Source organism: Protopterus annectens, chromosome 3.part1 (assembly GCF_019279795.1).
Source record: "Protopterus annectens isolate FY-2018-M chromosome 3.part1, PAN1.0, whole genome shotgun sequence".
NCBI lineage: Eukaryota > Metazoa > Chordata > Ceratodontiformes > Protopteridae > Protopterus > Protopterus annectens.
This window is the reverse complement of record NC_056732.1, coordinates 721,030,555-721,056,039: the sequence shown is the minus strand read 5'-3', so window position 1 is coordinate 721,056,039 and position 25,485 is coordinate 721,030,555. Positions and strand designations below refer to the sequence as shown.

Genomic DNA, 25,485 nt, shown 5'->3' with positions numbered 1-25,485 from the left:
AGAAACCAAAATCTGGCATGTGCATTCAACAATGTGGTAATGACAGCTAGTAATGTGAATAGTAGTGAACAGCTACTGAGGGTTTTACCTGACGAGTGATAATGACTCAGTGTTGTATTGTAACTGCACATATTGTCAATAATGTGATAATGACTTGCATTTCATTACTGCAAGGTTCATCATGCTCACACAAAGATGACAATTGCTGCACATAACCTGTTGAGCAGAGAGACATTCATTACATTTCTGGTGCAGGTGTAATGTAAGACTGAGTCATTGCCATCTGTTAGAGAAAGTCCAGAGTAAATTAATAAAAGTAGTATGACACATATATTATTGAGCCTTTCCCCTCACCTAAATTCTACACATGACAGACAAACCCATGAATTTTGTCCAAAATATATGGTTGCTCCATGCCATAATTAGTGTACAAGTTGTTGTTTGTCTTTTCTCAGTTAGGGGTCGCCATAGCGGAACTCCGGTCCGCTAATGATTGGCAGTAGATTTTTTTATGGTGCTGAGTTGCCAGCCCAACGCCCAACCTTCAGCGAAGGCACGCCCATTCACGCATGTCTTTTGGAGGCCACTCGACCGCGGGGAGGACATGCAGACTCTACACAGAAGGCACTCCAGCCGTAAATCGAACAGGAGAACCTCTTGCTGTGAGGCAATTAGTGTACAAGTAATAACATTTATCTCACTGACCATCCCGCTGATTAGAATCAGGCACACAAATAACAAAGTCAGAAATATCTAAACTATCTGTTTGAGAAAGCATCTATGTATATAGTGTAAATAGGTTTGTTAAATGACCTTCCTGTTTCTATATTAACTACAATGTATAACTTTCTCCTGTGGTCATGTTGTAAATATGAAAATGTTTGTGTAGGGCATCTTCTGGAGCTGGCTTGGAGAAGACAAGTGTACCTATGCTGGAAAGGAGAGCTGATTCAGGTAGTAAAAGTAGAGAATGCAAACATGGAAGTGACCTTGTATCTGCATTTCACTTGCAAATGCACAATTGCCTTTATTCATTCTCTATCAGTATCTGTATCTATATTTCCCCTAGTGATCTCTTCTGCAGCCTGTTCATGTATGCAAAAGCACTCCCCTGACCACCAAATGAAACATTTCTCCCAACAATCCCTTCTGCGCTCTATCTATGCACAAGCAGTCCTATGACCACCAAATAAAATATTCAATCCCTTCTGCAATCTGTCCAGGTATGCACAAGGACTCCCCTGACCACTAAGTGAGACATATCCAGTAAAGATCCTTTCTGTAGTCCGTCCATGCATGCATGGACTCCCATGAGCACAAACTAAAACATTTCCACCAGTGATCCCTTCTGCAGTCTGTCCAGGAATGCACAAGCACTCTCCTGACCACCAACTGAAACAGTTTCCCCATAGATCCCAACTGCAGCCTATTTGGGAAAACATTTCCCTCACGGATCCTGTCTGTAGTCTGTCCAGGTTTCCACAAACATCCCACTAACAACCAAGTGAAACATTTCCTGAAACTATACCTTCTTCAGTCTGTCCAAGTGTGCATAAGCACTTCTCTAACCACCAACTGAACCATTCCCCCACCAATCTTGTCTGCGGTCTAAGTATGCAGAAGCACCCCCTTGACCCCCCAAGTATCCCCTTTGCAGTATGTCCAGGTATGCACAAGCACTCTGCTGACCACCAAATTAAAAATGTTTACCAAGGAGCCCTTCTGGTATGCACAAGCACTTCTCTTACAATAAAATGAAACATTTTCCACCACACTCCCTTGTGTAGTCTGTCCATTGTATGCACAACCACTCCCCTGACTACAAAATGAAACCTTTCCTGTAAGGATCCTGTTTGCAGGGTGTCCAGGTATGCACAAGCACTTTACTGACCACTAAATGAAACATTTCCCCCAGCGATCCCTGTCTGTCGTCTAGTTGTACATAATCACTGTCCCGACACCAAATTAACATTTCCCACAGAGATCCCTTCTGCAGTTTGTTCAGGTGTTCAGTCACTCCCTTGACCACCAAATGAAACATTTCCTCCAGTGATACCTTCAGCAATTTGTTCAGCTATGCACAGCCTCTCCCCTAACCAGCAAATGAAAGTTTTGTGCAACAATCCCTTGAAAAGTATGTCCTGGTATACATAAGAACTCCCCTGAACACCAAATGAAACATTCCCTTCACTAACCCTTCAGTAGTCTTTCCAGGTACGCACAAGAACTCCCCTGTCCACCAACTGAAATATTTCTCCCAACAATCCCCTTTGCAGTCTGCTCAGCTATGCACAAGCACTCCACTGATTGCAAAGTAAAACATTTCACCCAGAACACAAAGTGAGGCATTTCCTCCAGCAATTCTGTCTGTAGTCTGTCCAGGTGAGCAAAAGCACTCCACTAACAAACCACTGAAAATTTCCACAAACAGTCCCTTCTTTAGTTGATCCAAGTGTGTACAAGCACTTCCTGATAACTAACTGAACCGGAAGTACTCCCCTAACCATCAAATGTAACATTTCCAGCAACGATCCCTTCTGCAGTGTGTAAATGTATGCACAAGCAGTCCTTTGATCAGCAAATGTTTTTTTTTCCTGCAATGATCCCTTCTACAGTCTGCCTGTGTAGACAAAAGAACTCCCCTGACCACCAAATAAAATATTTCCTCCAGTGATCCATTCTCAATCTGCCCACATATGCACAAGCACTCCTCTGATCACCATACAAAGAATTTCCCCCAAAGATCATTCCAGCAGTCTGTCCATGTACACATCAGCACTCCCCTGACATCTGAATGAAACATTTGCCAATGAACCCTTCTGCAGTCTGTCCATGTATGCACAAACACTCTGTTGACCATGAAATCAGACATTTCCCTATTGATCTCATCTGCAGTCTGTCCGTGTATGCACAATTATTCCTCTTTACAACAAGTTAAGTCAGTGGTGAAGAGAATAAATAAAAGCAAGCTGCAAAAAAAAAAAAAAAAAAAGTAAATAAAAGCCCAACTGGCTTTAACATTGTACAGCAACTCTGCACACCAAATTGCAATTCACAGGGAACATTTTTTGCTTCAGTAATTTTCAGTAAACTAATGTTTATTAATATAAGAACAGGCCTGCTGACTATTTCAGAGAACCCTGCATTAAGAAAGCCATGAAGGTTACCCCAGCACTAACACAGAATGAGAAGCAATTATTTTTTAATAATTGTTTTAATAACTGAGTTTTATTGTACTAATCAAGTGCTTTTGCTTTGTAAATGAAATACAGAAGTGATTTGCTTTTTAAACAAACAAATGCAATATTTTTTCTTTGAATGCACTGTCCAGAAATGTAATAGTTGAAAAGTACCAAGATTTTTCAGTGCTTATATCTGCATAGGGCTACATCAAAGCCAAGTGAAATATTTCAATTTCTGAGAGTCATATAATGTGTGTAACTTTAAACATTACCACAACCACATGACGTACACCGACGATCGATCGAGCGCAGTAAAACCTTCAAATATTTTACACAGTGCCACTTAAAACATTCTCCAAACTGCATTTAGGCGAACGTACTACATGAGTTCAGATTGCGTAGTAGCATAAAATGTATACAGAAAAACCCAGTGTTAATAGACAAAACGAAAACACTTACTAAATACACAAAGAAGCATATACATGTTGCAGTGCGATACACGTCGCCTGTATTGATCTGCGATAAATTATTATAGACTGAATAAGGTGGCTGCTCCCATATGAATCCAGCAATGGGGTTGGGTAGTGTTAACGCATTCATTTGACTGTATTGGGACATTAAAATGGCACTGGGGGAGAGTGGTGGAAGCTGGAAGGGAAGCAGATTCTAAAATAATTTGGCATATACATTTAGGCAAAATCCTAGAATGAGTGCAAAGTTCTGTACAGGCAAGATACGATGATTCATTACACTTGACATCCTGTGTAGCTCCTGTTTTTTTTTTTTTTTTTTTTTTAACAAACATGAAAGCTTGGGGAGGGGGGCATAATAAATGAGCAGATTCCTTTGCTTTTTTTTTGAAAGCACACCTCTCAACCTCTTAGCAAGAAAGCTGGTTCATTAATACATTTTGATCTGCAAACTTTGATAGTTGATAGAATAACAAGTTTTGATTAGTAGCACGGAAGTAACTAAAAACGGACAAAAGCTGTGGAATGAGAGATTGGCTAAATTGGCTTGCTATTGAGACACAAATACAGGGTGTGTTGCAAGCCAATTTTCTAATTAAATTCAAATATGAAGACCACGAAACTCCACGCTGAAACTTAAGTTGACAAGGTAACTGATAAAGTTCAGTTACTTTTTCAACTTAATTTTCAACAGTGAAGTATTCAAGTATTCAACATAATATGCCTGCAAAGTTACTTACGCTGGGAGAAGGCACTCTGATGTAACAGCATGTAATTACTACCCTCTCACAGCCTGCTCTGTGTTAAACACAGAGGTGCCATGAGATGGTAGTTGGGGTTAATAAGTTAAGCAGGTCCATGAGGCAATCTCATGAGTGGATGCTTCACAAGGATGTGTTCCTAGACCTCGTTCATCAGTGGGGTACTCCAGAACTGGACCTGTTTGTCTCCCCAATGAACAGACAACTTCCTCGCTTTTGTGCCAGGGCCACTCATCCTCAAGTGTGGAAGGTGGATGCCCTCTCATTCTCATGAAAGGGGAGGTTTTTCTATGGATTCCCCCTTCCCTTTAATTCTAAAAGTCCTGTTGAAAATTCTACAGGATAAACCCAAAATGTTTTTAGTGACTTTATTTTGGCCAAGACAGCACTGGTTCACTCTTCTTTTGCAGTTACCCAAGGGTCATCACTACAAGTTACCTCACTGGGTGGACTTGCTCCCTCAGGACAAGGGATCATTGATTCACCCACATTTGCTAACTCTACAGCTGACTCTGTGTGTGATCATCTTTTGATCCCTTTCAGGCACCTATTCTCTAAGGACATGTCAAGGGTTTTGTAGGAGGCCAGAAAACCCACTACTAGAAAATCTTGTATTTCCAAATGGAGAAGATTTTCCATATGGTGCCAAAAAAGGAAAGGGGATCCCTTTGGTGTGGACATTCCCATAGTGCTTTCCTTTGACCCCTCTCCTAGCTTCCAGGCTAGAAGTTAAGTGTTTTCTTAAGGGTATCCTACACTTAATACCCCCCAGGAAACCAGTTCCTCCTCCCTGGGATCTCAGTTATGTACTAGAAAAACTTAGCCAGGCCCCTTTTGACCCATAAGCTTCTGCTTCCGTAAAGTTTTGCACATGGAAAACAATGTTTCTGGTAGCCTTGCCCTCTGCTAGAAGGGTTTCTCAAATTAAGGCAGTAATGGCTTTGCGTCCCTTTCTGATCTTCCATAAGGACAAGTATCCTTGAGAACTAACCTTTCTTTCATACTAAAAATGGTGAACAAGTTGTCACTTGATCAGTCCATCCAATTTCCTACCTTCACCTCAGTCCTCTAGTGAGAGGATTTTGTACACCTTAGATGTGCATAGACGGAAAAGACAGTCTATCAGGAAGTTTGACCAACTTTTTGTGCCATTTCATCCCAAGGCTCTGGGCTTGCCTGTGTCCAAACTATATCCACATGGATTTCTAAGGCTGTTGTGTTTTGCTATGAATTCCATGGAAAATCCTTAGCGTCTGACAAGGCACATTCCACTAGGTCAGTTGCATCTTCAGAGGCCATCTTCAAGTGTCTGGATGCCCATTCCATCTTGGAAGCAGCCACCATGTCATCTGTTCACACTTACCTGAAACATTACAAATTGGACACTGTTTCCACATCCATAGCAGGATTTGTTAGGGTAGTTATACATGGATTCTGGGAAAGTGCTTCCTCTTGGTCTCTCCTTCTCTATCCTCCTCCCTGGGTTTCCTTTTTAGTTCTTGCACTCTCCCATATGTAAGGAATACTGCAGCATTGAATAGAAGGACATAGAATAGTTGTGTAAAATCTTACCATAACCATGGATGTCCTTCTGTTCTGTGTTGTAGTATTCTATCCCTCCTGCCTTCCCCCTACAACTGCTCTTTCCTAGTGTGATCCACCTAGGCTGCCTGGGGTTTTCCTCACGGGGCTTTCTTATTCTAAAGATGGTACATGCAGATGTCCTTTTTATGGCTGACATTGTGCCTACGTGCAACATCCCATGTGCAGGCAGTGGCTCTAAGCTTTTGTATACAGGTCTAAAGTCGGGTCGTCTGGACGGAATATAACTCGTATGTAAAGAGTATTGTAACATAGAAGAGAAGGACATCTATGGTTATGTTAAGATTTTACTGAAGTATTCTTTTGTAGATAATATTGAGTATTTCTTTTTAATAAAGAACCCCTAGTTTTGTCAATAGGTGCCGTGGAATGTTTTGCATGTACCTTGACTATCACCAACTCGAGCAGCTCGGACCTTGGTTTAATGTCTCACTTGAAGGATGACACATTCAGGAGTGCAGCACCCCTAACGCATGCAGTCTCACCAGTCCTCCTGCCTGAAGCGGGAATAGGACTGACAGCTTTCTAGCCTTCCAGCACCAAATGCTAGCATGCTACCTGTTGTGCCGCTGATACTGCTAACATTCGTAAGAACCCCTCGAGTATTTTATTAATTTGAACGAAATGTGACCCAACTGCAACCAATAGTAGAGTTGAGATGTGACATAAAACAAGGTTGAAGTGTTTACAGGGACCAAATTTTAAAGCTGTACTGTTCTGTTGAACTAAAAAGTTAATATACTTTGTTAGCAACAGCTTGATACTGGGCTGGACCTACAGCATAAGGCAGAATATGGCATGGGAGTGTAGGTGGAAACCAATATTTAAAACTGTAGAGTCAAATTAAAAGAAAAGTTACTGATAAGTCAGCCATTTTGTCCATTAGACTGTAGGGAGTTTATGGAAGGGAAGACAGTTTTTTGTATTACCGCTCCATGAACACTTAGTGCATACATCAGGATGGAAAAGTTTTATTGAATACTTAGTAGTTGCTACATGTTTAATGCATATAAGAAACAAGTGCCATGAAAGATTGGTAAAGTAAACTCAGTTAACCGGCAGCCATGGGGATTGGTAGATGCCGCATAACTGTACACTCTGGTTGCTTGAGAGTTGCTATTAAAAATAGGCCTGATTAAAACCGTTCCCTATACTATTTGTTTGTTTTGACTTTTTCTCAGGTTGTGGAGAGAGGGAATTTATTCCACTCTTCCTTTTTAAAACTCTAAAAACATAAGGTATGTTTCTGCGGGGGAAAACAGTGCATCACATGAAAATTGTACAGTATTTCTTCAATATTTTTTGCTGGTTGCTTGAGAGTGCCACTTGCTTGAGTTCCGGTTAACTGAGAGTTTACTGTATACCAGTAGGAATAGTGTTAAGTTTTATACCTGCTGAGTGCCAGATACATGTGTCACTTGAAGTTTGAAAAAATGTTAAGTCTTTGAACTGTACAACCAAATAAAACAGATGTGACGAGCACCTTCAGTTCACTAGTAATACAGATCACAATCAAGGCAAAAACAGAAAGCTGAACATCACTACTCATTTCTGAGCTGCCTTATGCACATGCCCAGTCAGTACATTTGTTTGCGACATTGATCTTGAGCTGCATTTTTTTAAAACTACTGCTGATCTGTGGCATTTCGATGATAGATGCGCAAATTAAAGCACAATGTGATGTTTCACTCAATTATTGGGAATGAACAAAGGATCAGAATCGAAGCTGCATTCCTGTTGGGTTGAAGTCCGAGTGGTGGTCTGCAATACTCAGCTTGCATTTCAGTACTCCTTTCTGAGTACACAGTGAGTGCATCCTTGTAACGGAAAACTTTCTTTCATATCCATCTTCAGTTAATTTCCCAGCTCCATCAAAACCTAAATGTATTACAATGACTCTGGGCACTGCCTTATTTGCAGTATAAAGCAGTTTCATATTCTGAGTCTAGTTTCCCTTATGACATTTCAGGTGTCTGAAAGAAAGAAACACAGATAAATGCTGACCCCCCAAGTTATGAGGGAGCCAGTGCTAGTCATACTCAAACACTCCTAGCTCTGTGTTTTTTTGGATTAATGCATTGTGTAAAAAAAATATATATATATATATATATATATATATATATATATATATATATATATATATATATATATATATATTCCCCCCCCCTCCAATGATCCTCACAAACTATCATTAGTAACTTGGGGAATTTTATTAATCCTGCTGGATCTTTTTACTAAACTGTACTTTTGGTTTATAGTTAGGGCTCCATCTTTGCTGCATCACAAAGGCAATGGCAGTTTGTAATAATCATCCCCAAACTGATATACCATGGCTGTAGTAGCTATTACTTTTTTCTAAATTAGAACAAACATATTATGTACACCAAAAACAGATTTCACATTTCCAATGTAAAATTGCATTCAAATCTGATCAAAAATATACTTTACTTCCTAAAATATTATTGCAGTGTATGGGGGTATTTAGCTTTACATATGTTAATTTCTAGATCCAGAAAGTCGCGTGTAATGTGATGCACGTTCCTTGAAGATGGGCAGCTTAAACATCTCACAGAGACCATAAGGTCATTCCAGAATGTCTCTTTGCAGAACGTTGTAATATTTAAGCAATAACCCACACCTGGGTGTGGGTAATGCTGGATTTACCCACAATTGGTGTGGTTTGGTCATGACGGTGAAGCCCGAGTGGCCAAACAAAGCCAACCTTGGGTAAATCCAGCATTACCCACACTCAGGCGTGTTATTATATTATAATGACATTATTTAAGAAAAAAAAACTTACTTTTCTTAAATAATGGCATTGTATAATGCCTCCTTGCTGCCCTTCCGCAGCTGTCCAGTATTCTGTGGTAGTTCTGATGTACTGCACGTTTGTATGGTTACGCAGTACATCAGAACTGTGTGTGTGGAAGCAATGGAGAAAGGAAGATCTCCGTTGCTTTTAAATACTTGTCTCGCTATGTTAAGAGTTTAACATAGCGAGATGGCTTTAAAAAAAAGCAACTGAGATTTTACGTTCTCCTTGCTTTTTTTAAAGCTGTTTTGCTATGTTAAACAAGTTTAACATAGCGACACAGCTTTAAAAAAAGCAACGGAGAAAGGAAGATCTCCGTTGCTTTTTTTTAAAGATATCTCACTATGTTAGACTCATTTAACATAGTGAGATAACAGCAACAGAGCTCTTCCATTCTCCGTTGCTGTCCAAAAAAAAAAAAAAAAGACTTGTACTAATGGAAAAAGTCCAGGCAACTGGACCTTTTTCCATTAGTATAAGTCTTTGATTTACAACGTGCACGCTGACCAATCAGCCTGCATATTTTGGAATATTAATGGGGGGGGGGGGGTCATTGAATAATTTGCATTATTTTATGCCAGATAGACAGGTATATGTGTGAAAATATTGTTCACTACCTCCCTCATCTTAGTGGTGCTTGTTGTAGTGCTGGTTATACTGCATTATTTGTGTGTCTAACAGACACTCAGCTTCTCTGACAACTATTATGAGAATTGTGTTCCTCATTCTTCTTGCAACATTAGTCACCAGCCTCATCTGTTGCCTCTGACATGTTCTTTTTGGGAAAAAAAACTGTCTGTAAGGAAGTTAATATTGGCATTGTCAGTTGGAACCTTTTGGGGAATGACAATATACTGCTACATTTTCTGAACATAACGTTTTAACAAATGAGAAGTACTAGCAAAGTGTTTTCTTTCCTGCCCTTAGATGGAGGATTAACTTGTGCAGTTGAAACCTTAAAGCATTTTGTAAGAAAGAGCACTTGTTTATAATGAGAGTTCTGTGGATTTTTTAAATGAGTGAATGCATACCATTAGCACATATACTTAAGTGCACTGAAGCAATTTGTAACTGTGAAATTATAAAACTAAAGCTGTACTGAAAAGTTGTGTAATTTAACTGCATTTGAAAGGAGCACATTATAATTTAAATATAACTATGCCATCTAAACTACTGAAGCTGGTAAAGGTGGTACAGTACTAAATAAAACCTTTTATGAATTTGCTAGGATGGATACGTTATGTGGGCAGAATGCATACTGTAATGTTCCAAAACGTAAAGCATGGTTGCTGTATCTGGGGAGTAACATATTAGTGCATCATTTGTTAGTTGAGTATTTAATTATATTGTTTTTTTGTGCAAAACCTTATACTTTATTATTTTGTTAATGCTAAGTTGCATAAAAATAAAAAAAGTCATCGTGACATATTGTTTCTATTACAGATTGGTGCACAGAAAAGAGAGAAATACTGTGCATTAGTTTAAAAGACATTTCTGTGCATTAACTTCATTTGTGAAGGACTGAGGTGGTGATTTTGACCAAATTGTTGTATTAATCACTTGACCACCACAACACAATACTAATCATGAGACACATAACTCTCCTAAACAGTGTGCCACTCAACCAAAGCCCCCGAGGCAAAACAGCATGCCCAACACACTAATCATAGGTGACTCGATAGTGAGGCACACCGATGTCCCACTCACTAGGTTGAATAAGGAGTAAGTAACAGTCAACTACCTGTTGGGTGCCAGGATCTGCTACATAACACACACACTCAGGTCCCTCAGCAACAGGTACAAATGTGACTGTCATTGTAGATGTGGATGTGAATGACCTGAGACGTACCTCCCTGGGCTACATGAAAAGAGACATGGAGGTGCTCTCAGATAATGTAGCCCAGGCGGGTATGACCTTAGCCCCGAGCAGCATCCTACCATCACCCAGAATGATACCACAGTACAAGCAGAAAATAATTTATTTCAACAATTGGCTAAGTTTCTGGTGTCATTCTAAGGGGATCCAGTGTCTGTCTGCCTGGGATGACATGATTGACAGACCTCTATGCTTTGCCACAGATGGCCTGCATCTGTCACCCCTGGGCTTCCGGATACTGGCTAAGGCTCTTGCCACGCCTGTAGTGCCTTTTTTTAGGCGGTGTTCCAAAGACCAAATTACCACTGTAACAGCTACAAACAAATGCAATTTGAGGGTTATGCTGCTCAACGCTAAATGCACTCACTCGAAGTACTCCTTAAAATGGAGAACATTGACATTTGTGCTGTAACAGAGACCTGGTTCAAGGCAGCAGAAAGCACCCCTGCACTACCAGGCCACAACTCATTCCACACCTTTTGGCCCCAGAACTTGGACCGAAGCTCCAAAGGCAGCAGTTTCCATAGTCATAAAGAATGCGCAAGCCTCCAGAATGGTAGCTCAACATAACGCATCTCTGATACTTCAGGTGCAGCTAACATTGGGTAAGACAAAGATTCAGGTCGTAGCCTGCTGTAGGTCCCCAACCATGTCCCAAGATTCACACTGCACATTCCTAACCACCCTGGAGAATATTAGGGTCCAACCTAACACATTCATACTGGGAGACTTCAACTACCCTTCCATTAACTGGGAAAACTACTCATGTACCAATACACTTGCCCAACACTTTCTGGAATTCATTAATTCCAATGCCCTGGACCAGTTCGTTCTTACCCCCACTAGAGGTAACAACATCCTTGACCTGGTCATTTCTAATATGGGTGACCGTTGCTCTACACCAATAGTCAACTCCTCCCTGGTTAGATCCGATCACAAGCTAATCACCTTGGAAATCCATATCCCTCCCATCCCCTCCAACAAAGGTAACCACCATGAAAAACTTCTCTAAAACTAATTTTGGGCGCCTAAAAACAGAGGTGGCTAACTTCATGGCACCCATGCAAATGGAGAATAGTTGCATGACTGCCAAATCATACACCAGTGCACTGTACCAACACATACACAAATTCATGGATCACTCCATACCCAGTAGAAGTAAGACGCTCTCCTCAAAAAAAAAAGGAAGCCAATCTGGTGGTCCCCTGCCATAAACAAACTCTACAGCAGGAGGAGGAAACTGGTACGGAATAAGGTGAAGTCCCAAGATTGGAAAAACTCCCTTATCAGCCTCAACAAAAAGTTGTGATCCATCATCAAATCCTCTAAAGCTAGCTATGAAAACAGAATTGCAGCAGATAGTAAAGACAACCACAAGGCTTTCTATAATTATGTAAAGAATCTCCATGGCAATACCCAGATTTGCTCTGAGCTACTGCACAATGGTACCTCCTATACCAAGCCAACAGATATTGCAAATATACCGGCGGATAGAATCACTGCTAACTTTACCCCTCCCCTCCCAAAGGACTAATCACAGTACCAGTAGTTTGCATGAGACCCAGTAGTAATGCTGCACAGGTTAAAACCGCACTGTCCAAGCCCAAGAATACAGCATCTACGAGACCTGACAGTATCCCTGGCTGTGTTCTACATGAACTATAGAGTGAACTGGCACCTCACCTGTGTGCTCTGTTCAATCACAGCCTCACCTCAGCCTTTGTCCTTACTGAATGGCGCACTGCTACAGTCATCCCTCTCCACAAAGGAGGAGCGACTACAGACCCCGGGAACTATCGCCCCATTAGCCTTATGAGTCTGATATGCAAAGCTATGGAATGCATCATCATGGACCTAATAAACCAGGATATAGAGGTTCTCCAAACTCTAGATCCTACACAGTTTGGTTTTGTGAAGGGTAGATCATGCCTGCTCAACTTTGTTGACTTCTTTGAGTCCGTCACCAGAGCTGTGGATGAAGGTAAGGTGGTTCATACAGCCTACCTTGATCTGGCCAAGGCCTTTGATATCATTCCCCACTCAGGAATCATAGAAAAACTTACTAAGCTAGGCATCAACCCCTATATCACTTGGTGGGTTGCAAACTGGCTCACAGATAGAACCCACGGTGTGAAAGTAGCTGACTCAGTCAGACTGCTGTCCAGTCCTGAGTGGAGTCCCACAGGGTTTGGTCCTGGTTCCTCTCCTTTTTGGTATCCACTTCTCTGAAGTCCAGGCCAACACGAAGGGACTCTAGCTGACAAAGTTCACAGATGATTGCAAGTTGGGAGCTATTAACTTCCCAAGTGATGTTGACATCCTACAGAAAGGACTCCATGAGACCAACGACTGGTGCCAGAACCAATGCCTTAAGCTCACTGCCAAAAACCGTCTTCATCCCCTTTGGTAAAAACCCGGTTCCTTTGACTTGCCACATTGATGGTAGTCCACTGAACACAGAAGGCATTATAAGAGATCTGGTAACACGTTGGCAGCAACCTCTTTTTTGACCACCACATTGCCACTATTGTCAGAAAGTCCTATGTGGCACATCTCATTACTAAGGGTTTTGCATCCAGGAACAGAGAGCTCATTGTCTCTCTACTCTTCCCTCAGTAGGCTAATCATAGAGTACAATTTCCCATTTGGCATGTACCTCACTAGACACCTGCAGCAACTGGAGAGGCGCAAAAGTACCTCACAAAGAGGATCCTAGGCCTTAAACACTTGTTCTATATGGACAGACTCAAAAAAACTCTAACCTGTCTCATATCGCCTACTTAGAGGCAATCTCTGCTTGACTTACAAAGCCATGTGTGACCCAGTTCTGTTAGAAATGCTACATCTAAAGAAATCCCAATCCCTCCACACCACATGCTCCAGAGACCTCAACCTCATTACCACAATCAACAGAACATGTTGGAGGGACAGGTTCATAACCCTGAGACTGCCCATACTATGGAAAAGACTTCCCATACATGTCAAGCAATGTACCTCACTGGCCCTCTTCAAGAGAAATCTGAGTGGATGGGAAATAGAAAATTCACCCCAGGGATCACTCCAGTGGCTCTACTCGACAGAGGCATTAGGAACTAAAGTTGGGTGGCACAATGCCAGGGTAATCCCATGGGCTAGGCTTGTAAAGGCTCCAGGGCCATTAGCCTAGTACACACCTATGAATAAAGCAAAGAATGCTTGTAGGTTGATGTAGTCCTGAAGATGGTGTTTTTCCAGTCTGAAAAGCAAGTCTTTCCTCAAGTAAAACGTTATTATTATAAGGCCACAGTGCCAGCAGTTATGCCAGTATATTATTAGGGCATTGGGAAAATGAAACCTTATATAAATCTACATTCTGGTTTTGTTTTCCCCAGTACCTTAACTTTACTAATAATGTAAGGTATGGCAGGTAGATCTGATTTGCAATGGAAGTTTTAAGGTCATGTACACCAGTCCACACAAGTTTTAATTTTACACTTGAAACACAATTTCAGATCACAGTTTTAAATGTTAGTTGGCAAAACTGGTGAATTTGATGTTAGAGTGCAGATTTATCAGAAAGTATTAAAAAGCAATGCATAATCTATAACAGTAGAATATAACTACCTTTTATGGAGTCTATCTGATCTCAGTTGTCCAGATTGCCATAGATGCACACACACACACGCATACATATTTATTTTTTTGGCCTTTAATCTCCTTACCCCCATCTACTGCTGACCTTCTTCCTTCCCCTACCAACCCTGTTCATTTCCCATGCTTTGGACTGATGAACTCCTGCTGTATAGACCAGCTCCAATAGCATAGGTAGGTTAAAGCCTTGATTATAATCTAGGTGGCACAAGTTCTACTAGTTGCAGGGAGAATGGACACACCCAGCCTGAAAGGGAGCAAAAGAAAAGGGATAAAAGCATGCACACTTCCACTATCCCTCACAAGATGGTTGACAAGTGAGTGGCCATCAGGCTCACTAAGCCACCAATGGAGAATACCCTAAGGACAAAGTGTGTGGGAGCATGAATTCTCAAGATGAGGATATTGTGGGTCACTGCAGTTGTGTGACTTATTTGGACACACAACAGGGGAATGGGTTAGGTCATGCAAAAATGGTGTCACTGCTAAGTTGCCATATGAACACACAGCAGTTTCATGGCTGCCCTGAGCTCCAGATGGATTTGACAGAACAGAGTATTGAATGGGCACTGACCAAGTGGGGAGAGCCATAATGATTAGCAACACAGGGGCAAAGATGAAGGGAAGAAAGTCAGTCTCCCTTAAAACAGTTGGGCTGTCGCTGATCAGGGAAAGAGTGCCTTGTATCAGCTTCCTTGTGAGATCAACGTGCACATTCTGGAGTGAATGTCAGGAGGTGGGCATTGTATATGCAGCAATGGTAGAGATTTTTAGCTATGCATGGATGGGGAAACCCTAATTAGGGTTGATTGTGTGTGATACTACAAACATTATCACACCTGCTTGTAACCCACTGCCATCTACCAAACGGAAGGTAGCCTGCTTTGCAACTGGAATTTATCTACTTGCATACACTGGGAGGTTCTCCCTTGTGAACAGAAACCCCAAGACCTTCTTCCTGGATGGTTAAGCCAGTCCTTGCAGCTCTTCCATACTCCTTCCTGGCTTTTCTAGACCTTGGACTACTAATACAGTGGGGTCATCTGGGTCACAAGTGGGGCAATGACAATGTTTTTATTAAAATAAAAGCATATGGGTAATTGTTTGAAACTTGATTATTCTGGTGCGTGTTTTATATAGTTAGTGCTCTGCTTATATTAAATTTCTTTGCTTTGCGCCATGGCTTGTGGTGCTTAAAGTACTAAACATTATTTTCAATGCACCACTTAACATTCTGCTTTAGTTATAAACCTGTAAAATATATTTTCCTAAACTCGTGCCACTGAGGTTAAACAGTAAACTTTAACCTTGGAGATATCAGCATAAGGGAAGACCGGAAGTGCACTGGTAGACTTAAATGGACGCACAACTGCACAGGTGCAGAAAAGCATCCATTAAAGTCTATGGTTGCACCTCATGCTATCCCCTAAGGTGATTTCTACCAGGGGATACACAAATTTATTTGGCTCTTGGTTTAGTAAAAGGATTGTGCTTTTTATGGGGGGATAAGTAAGGAATAACAAGGATACAAATGCCTTTAGGCACTTAACTCACCAGATACCATAATGCACCTAAGAAAAATCGTCAAAACACTTACAAGAATTGAATTGTTAGCGCTATACTAAGACTTCCTTTTACTGTTATTAAAGAAGACAGCTAGAGTCACCACCAAAGTTTAAAAGTGATTTCTGTATAGACCATTTTTCAAGCAGTATGACAAGATTGGCATCTAACACTTATTTTCTTTTGAGCAACAAAGAGCTCAAAGCAGTAATAGATAAAATCTTCTGTGTCCATATACAGATTATTTAAGAAAGTAAAATATGTTAGAGAAGCATACATATGGTACCTAGCAAAAGTGAAAATATAATCAAACTTGGTACCTTTCAATGCAGTGATTTTGCTAAATGTAATCACACTGAATGTAAGCCAGTTGTTATAAATATATTACCAAACAGTTGTATAGTAATTAATGGTAAGCAGACCGTAATATCATTTGCGTAGTAGCTGCTTGCTAAGGTTGTAATTCTTTTTATGTAGGTTAAACTCCATTTGCATGTTGTGAAAAATATGAGCATTTATATAACACCAAAAAGCTAAGCATTAGCAAGGCATTTTGTAACCACTTTTTGACATCTAAAACAGGGCTGTTTTTACGTTTTGAGTATTAGAACTGGTGGAAGAGAATCCAAGAGGGGGAAATGTGTATAAAGTTTTGGAATGCAGTTTTTATGGCTGATAATGTTGAATGATGGCCAGGAATTTGGCTTAACTGAATAGAGTCGAGCGTGTTTTAAGAGCTAGAACTTGAAGGCACTGTTTGTAATTTTGTTTAGTATATCGCTTCAACCTGTTGTATTAAACCTGAGATTAGGATCTGGTTTGATGAAGTACTGTTCCAAAGTACTAGGATCTGGTTTGATGAAGTACTGTTCCAAAGTACTGGAATGTGCATTCTGAAGCATATTTTCTTTTGTCTTGTAGGTGCTTGCATCATGTCGTGCCTTTCTGTTGACAGCCCGGATCCCCACAAAGGTAGGAGGAGCCCTAGGTTTGTGAAGCAGATGTTTGATAAAATCAGACTACAGTTGCATATCTAAACAGTAGTTTTAGCTGGAAAAATGTTGTTGCTTCTGTCATTTTTCAGATTTTCAGTTTCTCTGACTTCCTTTTAACCTTAATTTTCCCATAATTCTGTGAAATAGCTACTGCAGTATATATGTGCATCTATTATGTAGATGCCCCTGTCTGAGCCTTGCCATTCTGTAGTGTTTGAGCAGCACATGTGAAGCTTTTCACAGGTATTGTGTGCAGAAATCTCGGGGAAAGAAACTTTTAAGTGGCTCTTCGAACTAAAAAAATTTATTGCTGTTGGACTGGAAGCTGATGTGAATACATTACAGAAACAAAAGAGAGTCATTAACAGTGCCAGTGTTAGTATTTTGGGGGCCCCCCAGCAAATGTCAAGTTGGGGGGCCCCCAGGCACTTTCAATCTATGCATCATCCTGTCACTGATAACCATCCTAAGCAATCTTTTAGTTCATGCTGCAAACTTTTAGGAGTAGTACACACAGACTGACCTGTAGCTGCAATACTCTTGTATTACAACAGGCCTGTGTACCACACAATGTTGGCTTATCTCACAAACGGACTTTTAAAGTTACTGGCATTTAGTTGCACAAACGATACATTACAGCAATTGTTTGTACAGGTCTGGACTTCATGAAATGGAGCCCTAGGCCTACTGTTTCAACCCCCCCCCCCCTCCCCAACACACAAACACACACACACACACGCGCGCGCACCGGTCTTCCCCTGTTTTCCACCCATCTTGGTCTCCCTATACAATATACATTACTTTTTTCTTCCTTTTCTCACATTTTGCTGTACTCTTTAGCTTTTTCGAGAAGTCATAACTTCCTGTATGCTCTGAAGTGTATTTTAAAGTTTTTTTTTTTCTTTTTACACAGTCTTCATCCAAAGATGGCTTGAACAGAAATTTTGATTAAGGAAAGAAATTGTTGCTGTTCAGCTTTAGTTTTCCTTGCATCGTTTCAACACACCTTTCCTGACCAAGTAAGCACAGTAATAACCATTTAGTAAACAACTCAGTTAAGCCAAAACCCGCAGAAGCATTGGGTTATGCATGTTCTGAAATGCATTTAGAGCATTTTCCCAACCAGTGGTGGCCAAAACAAAATCACTAGTAAGAAAATAATTTCAGTCTTTTTTTTTTTTTTTTCTTTCCATGAAGGCATAAGTTGTACCAAAGGCTTAATGTTCAAAGATGACAAAATAGTAACTCATAATAAACAAGCCAGTTGTCTGGATACACAGGTCTTATCGTAAAACTGCCTGCCTCCCTAACCCCCCAAAAAGACTGCTTATGCATCCCTTTGGTGTTAGACTGGGAGAAAAGCAGAGATTCAAATTTCTACAGTCGCATATTTCAGATGATTGCTGACATACATATACATAGGTGCCTCCTCATTCCTCAACCCAGACTGTCAAAGGCAGCTACCTGCATACATGTCTGAAATGTGATTTTGAGGAAAGTGAAAAAATAACAATTACACTAATGTATTCTACGTTGTTGCTTCTAGACAGTACACTGCCCCTATACAAACTATAGTAACCTTCTTTGTACACCTCTGAAGTCTGTAAGAAAAATAAAAGAAATAATGCCCACACTGTCATCAACCCAAACACAAATGTGCACACATCTAAAGTTTGACTGTGACAATTAAAGAAGTAATAAACACCCGCCCAACACACCCACACGCACATCTGAGCAGGGCTGGTTTTAGAATGGGTGCAGTTGAGAGCAGAGGCCATTATCAGCTTTATCCTATCAGGTCATGTCAGACCCATGTTCAGGTTAAAGAGCATAATCAGAAAATGAATGTTTTCCTCCTCATTTTCCCCAACCAGCAGCAGATTTGTGGGGTCCCCAGACTCAAGGATGATTAAGGAAGCCCCATGTATCCAGATATACAGTGTGGGGAATGGGGCCCTAGACTCTTAGAAGATCTAAATGTCTGAATGTTCTGTGATAAATTTTATTCATTACTTTTGGAATATAATTACTTTTTAGCTACACTTTTTTTTTACTGATACCCAGAAGAATAATGTCTGTGTTCTGGCATTATTGGGTGTGCGCACCGATATAAATCACTGATATTTTTTACACACACACACACACACACACACACACACACACACACACACACACACACACACACACACACACACACACACACACACACTAGCCATAGCAATACCAATTTTGTACTTATTTCAGCAAATACATTGTGCAGCACTGGTACTGGCACAGCATGATCAGTGACTGCCATTTAGCAGTCAGCAGATAGCAGCTGGGTAGGTAACTTTTATTTACTTTCCCTGACTTTGCTCATCGTTTTGCTCTATCCTTTGTAAAAAGTTTTATTTGCTTGTAAATCATTCAGGATTACAGACAGTCAAAAAATCCAGACATCAGAGTTTTATACTTACTGCCCAAAAATGAAAGCTAATGCAAAAGGTGTTATACTACTAACTTTTTAATTTATTTTGAGTAGTATTTAGAACTTGTTGATGATTTTGAGCCTTTTCTGCTATTATAGACATTGCACTGAATTCTTCTGCAAATAATTTGAAAGTTTTACTAGTTGGTGTTCTGTCAGTATTTATAAAATTCCCTGAAAGAGCAAACCATCCCTGAAGATCAGAAGCATCAGCTTTTCTAAAAATCCAAGGTTTGCACTGATCTCAGTCACTCTGGACTGCTGACCTCTCTACTGCTGACCTCTCTAGTGCTTACCTTGCTTATGTTCATTATCAGCTTTATCCTAACATGGTCATTTTACAGCCCAGTTCACATTAAAGAGCACGATCAGGAAATTAATACATTTTTTTTCTCATTTTCCCCAACCAGCAGCAACTTTTGTGAGGCCCCTACATACAGTCAAAGATGATTAAGGGGGCCCCCTTGCAGCCACGAGTATTGCAAGCACCTAACATTGGCTATGTTGTTAATTTTAGTGGAGTGAATGTCCACTAGTTTAACTAAGCCAGGGGTACTATGTCAGGGGTAAAATATTTAATGGAATTGTGAAGCCTGTTGCTTGACAAAACACTGTTACTATAACTGAAGATATCTTTGAATTTTAAAGAGGATATAAATTATTACCCGTCTGGTTTATTAAGTACACAAAATTGCTGTACTAGCGTTTGCTGATTTGACTAACATGTTACAAAATGTCAAGGTAAGACAACTTGCTATGGTTGGGGGGGGGCCCACCGACCGCAGGTTTCGCTGGTGCCTAAAGCCGGCTATGGTATTATATAGATATATATATATATATATATATATATATATATGTATGTATATGTGTGTGTGTATATCCCTCTCACTCTGTCTCTTTGTGTGTGTGTATCTCTCTCGATATATGTGTGTTTTTCTCTCAATATATGTGTGTGTATCTCTCTCGATGTACGTGTATATAGATTCACTTTACATGCTCGACATTTTAAAATGCTGAATTTTATATGGCCGAGACCATATAATTGACATTTTTAAAACATTGATCATCTAAAACAAAAACAACACAAGAAAATGTTCTAGGATGTTTTTATATATACACGTGTGTGTGTGTGTGTGTCTGTGTGTGTATGTGTGTGTGTATATGTGTGTGTGTGTGTGTGTGTGTGTATATATATATATATATATATATATATATATATATATATATATATATATATATATATATATATATATATATATATATATATGTATGTATGTATAATATGAGCTGAAAAGTTGTTCTTTTTTGGTAAGTGAACTGTATACTCCAGGCATTATGACCACTTGACTTTGGGAAGACCTCAGGCTTTTCTACCCTTTAGTTTGGCTCCCTTCATCCTGCTCATCTCCCTTTTCTCCAGTTCTTCACTGCTACAGATTAGTTTGATCATGAGATAGTATCTTCAGATTACTGGTGTTTTTTTGTTACTTTTTTGGTAAAGTTCATCTTACTGTGTTTTTGCTTCTGAAGTGTTACTCTTCCATCAGTTAAATTTTTTGCTGTATTTTACTCCCTTTTGTGACTTTTCACCATTTCTTCCACCAGTTCAGCATAAGCTTAATATGCCTGTGGCCATTGTTTTGATTGGAATACTAGCCCTGGCTGTGTGGCAGATGGATTGTACCGAACATCGATCAATCCTGGTGTTTTTAACTTCGACATGCAGAACAGCACTGTAAACTGCCTGATATGATAGGGATTTAGGTTGATGACAAGAAATAGATTTAAGGGCAGACTATCGGTTTAGCTTATGCAGCGAGGGCTATCAGCCAAGGAAGTTCCTGTGAGGGCAGTCTCTGACAAGGTTATTTGAGCCACACATTGATCCTCCAAAAGCCAATGAAGTACTTAAATGCTGTGATTCAGAAAGAGTCAAGATTGGTGCCAAAAGAAAAACTGGTATCCACCTCTTCTGATGTCAGATATTACCTCAGGTCATGCTATGCTGTCTCCTCAGATGTCAGTAATGACCAAGATGACACCCAGGATATCTAGATAATTCCAGCATTAGAGAAGTGAAGAAGACCGTTTCTTTTCTGGAGCCATCTTTGCAGTGCACAGAGCCATCCTGGGCTACCTTAAGACTGAATAAACAGTTTGTGAATACTGGAGGTGTGATGGGAAAGATAGAGGTAACTGTGAACATGTTTTTAGGAATGGAATGAATTGACAGATTTTAAGAATTCCCTATAGTACTATTTCAGAAATTTTGGGCGAACAAATGGCTGCAATTAGGGAATGATTCTTTTGAGATGGAATATAGGAACTGAGTTTCCTAGACATAGTAAGGTTTTACCAAGTTTAATGCTCACTTGGTGGGGCAGCAGTCTGGTTTCCCATCTAAGATGGTGACTATGGTGCAAGCAGTTGGTTACAGGGTGCATACCTGGGTTATAATAATGTCAACACTTTCATCTCGCTCAGTCTGGTAAGGATCCTGTTTTTGAACAGGATCCTATGTCTGAGGACTCTTGACCTGTGTTTATCAGATAATTTGGTTCTTCTGATGATAAACAGATACAGGGACCCAAAGAGATGTTTTCTTTTCCTTTGTTTGATAACCAGTGTTGGGTGAGGTCTTCCAGAAAGCTTGTAGTTCTCATCTGTTTATTGAGGCTTTGATTAAGAAAGGGTTTTAGAATTTTTGTGTCTGCCTCACCTGTCCTCCGAAACCTTTTGTGCGTGGATCCTGCTTTGGTGTTCCCAGTAAGCTTTGCTAATAAGATGGCCATGTATTTATGCCCAGTCCCTCAGATTTTAACTACACAAGTGGCTAGAATATTAGGGAATGTAACTGGTGCAGCCCAGCATGATTGTTTTTAAACTACCAGAGCTTTATGTGGAAATTTGTGTTGAGATTAATGTACAGTTTAGAAGAGTTTGCTACATCATTGCATACACAGCAGAAGGTCTATGTTAAAGATGTTGTTTCTGATGTTTTCCAAGTGTCAGAACGTGCTCTGAAAAGTGCCTTTGAAGGGGCTGATACTATTTCTAGAAATACAGTATTGCCAGTGGTGATTGGGAGGTATGCTTATTTTTTCTGATGAGCTACGAAATGAGATTATGAATGTTCTTTTTGAATCTGATTGTGCATGTAGTTCAGCAGCTAATCAGAGCCTTAATCATTGGGATGACAGAGGTAAATTGATGCAAGAAGGAGCATCAGTGAGAATTAAAGTGCTAGCCGCTTGGAGAACCAAAGACACACAGAAATACGTTAATGTTTAGGAGATGTTGGCAGTGCTTCATGACTTGGAAGTCTTATACCACCTTTGGAATCTGGGTCCTGTTTTGGTCATTACGGACATAACCACAGTGATGAGGTCTAACCCTCTGTGCCAATTGGTAATGACAGTTGGTGGAGCAGGCTTCACTGTATTCTGTTTCTTCAGGCATCAGACATCCTGTAATAGGAAGTCATTGTGGCAGACAGACTGGGTAGATCCAGACGAGTAGAAGCTCAAGGCAGTGATGTACCAGGATCTAATCCAGATGTGGGGAAATGCCTCTAAATAGATCTGTCCATTTCTTTTCAAAATGGACAGTTTGGAGGACGGACACATCCTCATTCTCCTGAGATGGGAATGCTCCTGTATGCTTTTCCACTGATTCACAAGGTACTTCTGAAAGTTCAAAGAGAAATGCCAGAGAGCATTGTGGAGACTCCTTATTTTGTCAGGCATTCTTGGTTCTTACTGTGTGTGGTATTGTTGGCAAAGGGCAGTTACCAAAAATGGCCTCACATGCTGGACCTGTTCACACAGTTGCAGGGACAACTGGTGCACCCCAATTTGGAGAAACTTCTGTTGACAGCCTTGATGATTCTATCTTGACTCCAATTAGGCATTTGTTTCTTGAGGATGTGTAGCAGGTATTCGAGGCCAGAAAACATGCTTTTAGAAAATCTTGTTTACTTTGATGAAGTTTTCAAAACCATGCCTAAATGGAAACATAGGGTTTGGCTTTTCCCGGTTAGGGGTCACCACAGCGGAACTCGGGGTCGCCACAGCGGAACTCTGGTCGCTAATGATTGGCAGTGGATTTTTTACGGTGCAAAGTTGCCAGCCAGATGCCCAACCTTCAAAGAAGGCACACCCATTCACGCATGCATTTACCTCCATGTCTTTAGATGTCACTTGACTATGGGGAGGGTCAACTGTTGTGAATATACCTCTGGTCTTGATTTATTGTTGTGAACTACTTCAGGATGGCTTAGTGTATGTATTCACTAAGGTGCATTTAGTGGCCATCTCTGCTTCTCTGCCAATGGATCTCCTCTTTTTTTTTGGTAAAACAGTTCATGAAAGGAATACTGCATATGAGACCTCCCCTCACAAGCAAATTCCTCCTTCATGGGATCTCCTCTATGTGCTTGAAAAACTGATCTTGCCAACTTTTTAACTGGCACCTCACACTGATTAAGTTCTTAACATGGAAAACTGTTTTGCTTATTGCTACGACATCTGCAAGGTGAGTTTCTCTAACCACAGGCTCTCTTGGTGGGACAATCTTACTGAGCTTCCACAAGGATATGTTTGCATTGCTCACTTATCCTTTTTTTTTCAGGCCAAAAGTGGTTTCAGTCTTCACTTTGTCCATCTTTTAACCTCCCTGTATTTTTTCCAGAAATACAAGGGATAAATGTTGTTTTTTACTTTGAATGTGCATAAGCGGCTCCGGTACTACATTCTTAGAACAGAGCCCTTTCGGAAAGTTGAAGGGCTTTTTATTTCCTTTTGTGGAGTAAAGAAAGTTCACCCCCTCTCTCTCTGGAATTCATTGCATGCGGGTTGCCCACCATGTTACACCCACCATGGTGATGCAAATCCAGGCAAGGTAAAGCCACTTTTCTCCAGGGGCTTTTCCTCATCAGTATCATTTTGGAAAGGAATGGACTTCAAGTATTCTAGAGGCAGCAGCTTGGTTCTCCATCCTTACCTTCAAAAAACAGTACAAACAGGATGCTTTTGTCGATACAATGCAGGCTTTGCAAAGACCATTCTCAGGGTGCTTCTGGACCCATATCCTTCCTCCTCCCAGGTTGGGTAAGCTTTGGGAATCTACCCAAAGACCAGTAAGGCAGTATGTTTGTTGAACATAGTACAGTTGCTTAAGTTCCACTTACCTGCAACAGGCGATATTCGTAGAACATACTGCCTTACTGACAGTACTCTCTCTCACCATCCCCCTTTTCGTTGGATGTATGTAGTTGGTTGTAGGAGGTGCTATGAGTTTGGCCCAGCAACCTTTTTTGGTGTGTGTGTGTGTGTGTGTGTGTCATTTATTATGGAACAGCAAGTGTTCTCAGTGCTTGTGTTTCATCTGTACTTTCTGTTGGAATCTAGAAAACTGAAAGGGCTTTGTCTGTGAGTGAGAAGGGTTACCCTGGTCCTATCAGGTGATTGGCTCTTCATCCTCACAAACAGGCAATGGGAGGAGTTCTGAGCTTTGACAGACTGCCAGGGGGATTGTAGCAGGACACCACTAAGATGCCAGTAAGACACTGTGTTCTATAAACATCTACGGTTACATGTAAGTAGAACTTATCACAACTGTAATTTATCAGACCCTGGTAGGAAAAGCCGTCTCTATCCTGCAATCCAAACTTCTGCTTATCTTCCCCTCTCTAGTTAGTTTTATCCAGTACCTTGGTTCCTTTAATTTTCTCAAGTAAATTTATGCTCTTCTCTTGTCTGTTTTATATACCCTTACTTGTAGTCATCCCTATTGATAAAATCTCTTTTCTTCTTTCCCTTGTTGACTTGGGTTTTTAAATTACTTTTTGCTACTTTATGAATATAATATTTGGTATGGTGCTTCCTGTATGTCTTTCGGCTTATCCTGGTTGGGGGTCACCACAGCGGAACACTGGTCCACTAATTATTGGCAGTTGATTTTTACGGTGCCGAGTTGCCAGCCTGGCGCCCAACCTTCAAACAAGGCACACCCATTCACACACGCACCTACCTGCATGTCTTTAGACATCATTTGACAGTGGGGAGGACATGCAGTCTCCACACAAAAGCCCAGAATTGAATGGGAGAACGTGAGGTGACTATGCTAA

The 25,485-nt window shown here is 40.6% G+C and overlaps 1 protein-coding gene across 5 annotated transcripts in view; it reads left to right on the top strand.

Annotated features, from left to right (window-relative positions):
* Positions 1-25,485, top strand: part of CARMIL1 (capping protein regulator and myosin 1 linker 1) — a 4,434,936-nt gene that overhangs the window by 1,159,819 nt on the left and 3,249,632 nt on the right. For all 5 annotated transcript variants that reach the window (XM_044067077.1, XM_044067074.1, XM_044067073.1 and 2 more), the window contains exon 3: positions 16,818-16,868. In XM_044067077.1, coding sequence (XP_043923012.1) covers positions 16,818-16,868 — 51 coding nt within the window. The remainder of the gene's footprint in view (positions 1-16,817; positions 16,869-25,485) is intronic.